Source organism: Raphanus sativus, unplaced genomic scaffold, assembly GCF_000801105.2.
Source record: "Raphanus sativus cultivar WK10039 unplaced genomic scaffold, ASM80110v3 Scaffold0241, whole genome shotgun sequence".
NCBI classification, from domain to species: Eukaryota; Viridiplantae; Streptophyta; class Magnoliopsida; order Brassicales; family Brassicaceae; genus Raphanus; species Raphanus sativus.
The window spans coordinates 38741-41583 of record NW_026615561.1 but is presented as its reverse complement, the minus strand read 5'-3'; the positions used below and the strand labels follow the sequence as shown (position 1 = coordinate 41583).

At 35.0% G+C, this 2843-nt stretch overlaps 1 protein-coding gene across 1 annotated transcript; it reads left to right on the top strand.

Annotated features, from left to right (window-relative positions):
* Window positions 1–265: 265 nt before the first annotated feature.
* Window positions 266–1944, top strand: LOC108810530 (protein LAZY 1-like). The gene is made up of 5 exons (XM_018582635.2): window positions 266–375; window positions 457–517; window positions 694–1307; window positions 1398–1596; window positions 1689–1944. The coding sequence occupies exons 1-5, from the start codon at window positions 370–372 to the stop codon at window positions 1706–1708; spliced, it is 900 nt and encodes a 299-aa protein (XP_018438137.1). The 5' UTR covers window positions 266–369; the 3' UTR covers window positions 1709–1944.
* Window positions 1945–2843: the final 899 nt, after the last annotated feature.

The following is a 2843-nucleotide window of genomic DNA, read 5'->3' as shown; positions in this document are numbered from 1 at the left end:
ATTAATCTCAATCTCATGATTTGATACTTTTTTTTTTACATTTTTCGGATAAGAGATATTTTTATATCTCTTATTTAAAAAACAGTTTTTTTCGTTTTTTAGTTAAAATCTAAAGTAAAATAAGAACCGTCTCTTATCCGAAACTAAATCCCCAGTTAAAAGAATAAAGTTAATTATGGTCTAAAAAACATCTCTTAGCAGAAAAGTGAAATCATTTTATAAGAACCCCAAATGGGTCTCCCCATTTAATCATGCCACGGCCTCCGATACTTCTAGCTCAAAACTTGACCTAGTTATATCTATGCCTATAAGTATATGATAAACAAACCCTAACGAAAACTTAAGAAAAATAAAAGAAGCGAGGACAACATGAAGGTGAGTACCAATTAGGCTAATCAATTATTTTCTTTTTGTTAATTAATGAGCTTTTAATTTACTTAATCTTATCTCTTGCAGCTGATAGGCTGGATGCGTACTATAAACCGAAGTACCTTTGATCCATCGAAGGAGTTCAAAGGTTTAATAATTACTATAATATATTAGACCCAAAAATTATTATAGTCTATATATATAACTCATATTTAAAAAAAAAACTTATATCTCCCATGAAACCTTTCAAATAACCTAATCTTCATCTTCATAATGTTAACACATATGTTTTTGGTTTACTTATAAAGTCAAGCTATCTTTCAGGTAGTTTCTGTTGTCTAAGAACTCAGGTGTCCTCTGAAGTCCAAGACATCCGAACAAACTCATTCTCCTTCTCCAGACAATCTCATCATGACCCAACTCCACAGAAAACTGGTGAGGAACTTTGGTTTGACGAAGGCGGGTTCAGCGGCTTTCTTGCCATCGGGACGCTTGGTAGAGATCCTGAAACACCAAAATTCACAGCTTCCGTTGTAGAAGACGATGTAACCGGAGCAAAGGAAGAGATGGCAAAGCTCGTTACTGAGAAACTAGACAAGTTTCTTGAGGAATATCCTGAGGATAGTAGCAGTAAACAAGTAGAGAGATCGAAGGCAGAATCTGATGCATGTCCCGCGCAAGGTCATAGTATCGTTCCATTATCTACTGAGCCTACGAAGAGAATCAATGAAGTAAAGAAGATAAAGGGCTTACTTAAAAGCGTCTTCAAGAGAAGAAAGGAAGTAGAAAGAGAGTGTAACTCAACGGAGAAACATGGCACAAGAGATTTGATTAAAAGGATATTTAAAAAGTTCCACGGCTCTCCTTCAAAGACGAGAAATGATGATGACGAAGATGATGATGATTATTCCATGCACATGAAGAAAGATATAAGAAAGGTTTGAGTCGTTTTAGCTTTAAGCGTTTTCAAATCTTATCCAAAGAGATTGGTTGATAAATTCTGAAACTTAATGAGGTTTTGGTTATAGAGTGTTCAAATCTTCCAAAGTAAAGTCCATCCTGTCATGTGTACACCTGAAAGAAACGATAGCAAGATAGATGACAGAAGAAGCTGCATCAACGGCTGCAATCTCAAGGTACCAAGCCTTAATGGAAGGTTTCTCGTTCCAGGTTCCATCTCTAAAGTGAACAAGAAAAAGGAAAACTGGATCAAGACTGATGCAGAGTGTAAGTCGAGATGTTATGAAGAACAACACACAGAATACTAGTCATGTTATTTCTCTCTCAAGAGTTTTCATATTGTGTGCTTGTTTTTGCAGATCATGTTCTGGAACTGTGAAGATGCAATACATTGCAACAAACCTCCACTGATGTTCCAAGCGAAATTCTCTCCTATCAAACATATATACATACTACCAAAATCGTTGTCTAGTAATGTGTAATCAAATGTACGAGTCTTCGGATTCAGAATTTCGTAGTTATTCCAAAAATAATATGAATATATATATAACTATAGACGCATATCTACAGTGTAACAAAAAAAAGACGCATGTCTACAAAATCATTGTCTAGTAATGTGTAATCAAAAGGTTGTGTATTATAGTTTAAGGTAATGAATAAGAAACTTCTATTTTTATAGAAGTATAGTACCAAAATTTAAGCACATTCGCAGTAGTGAGTTTAGCCACAACTGTTAACCGCTCACAAGAGCCACATCTCTGCTCCAAACGAGTAACTGCTCACAAAATGTGTTTCATATACGACTCTTTGACTCTTGAGCTTGCATTCAACACCATTCATGCACCTCATAATATAAGCTAAGAATATGTAAACATCTAGAACTCCATGAGGCTACTAATTAAAAATAGAGAAGAAATAGAGGTACTAAACATGATACTTCTTTGACCAGATTCAATTGGTTAACAGAAAATCAGGTCCAGTGTTACTGATCAATATTGAAACAAACAAAAAGGAAACCCAGACCACTAAGAAAACTATCAAGTAGATGTTGGATAAGCTTCAAGAGATAACTTAGGAAACAAGTTATTCTAAAGTAAAGATGAATAACTAATAGGTTTAGGATAAAGATAAAGATTCCTAGATTCAATTGTAATAGGATAAGTCAAGTAGTTTCTATTACCTATATATAGAGATCAAAAGTGTAAGAAGATCTCAAGAAAGAAAAGTGTAAGAAAGCAAAGGAAGATTAATAAAACAAAGAGAACGTTTTATTAACTTGTGTTCATATTCACTATATTTGGTATCAGAGCAAACCAGGTTATTGTCTTTGACAAAGATCGATGGGAGACAAAGACGATAAAGACGTCAAACCGCAGGGAAACATGCCCGCTGTACCGCCTTCGGTGAAAACACCGATGCTCACGACAACAAACTATGCAGTATGGACTATGCGCATGAAGGTGTTGTTAAGGTTTCATGATGTATGGGAAACCATTGAACCAGGTTCAAAGGAT

Coding starts and splice junctions, on each gene's coding strand:
- LOC108810530 (XM_018582635.2), top strand. Junction 518..693: donor TCCATCGAAGGAGTTCAAAG/GTTTAATAATTA, acceptor GCTATCTTTCAG/GTAGTTTCTGTTGTCTAAGA. Junction 1,308..1,397: donor TGAAGAAAGATATAAGAAAG/GTTTGAGTCGTT, acceptor TTTTGGTTATAG/AGTGTTCAAATCTTCCAAAG.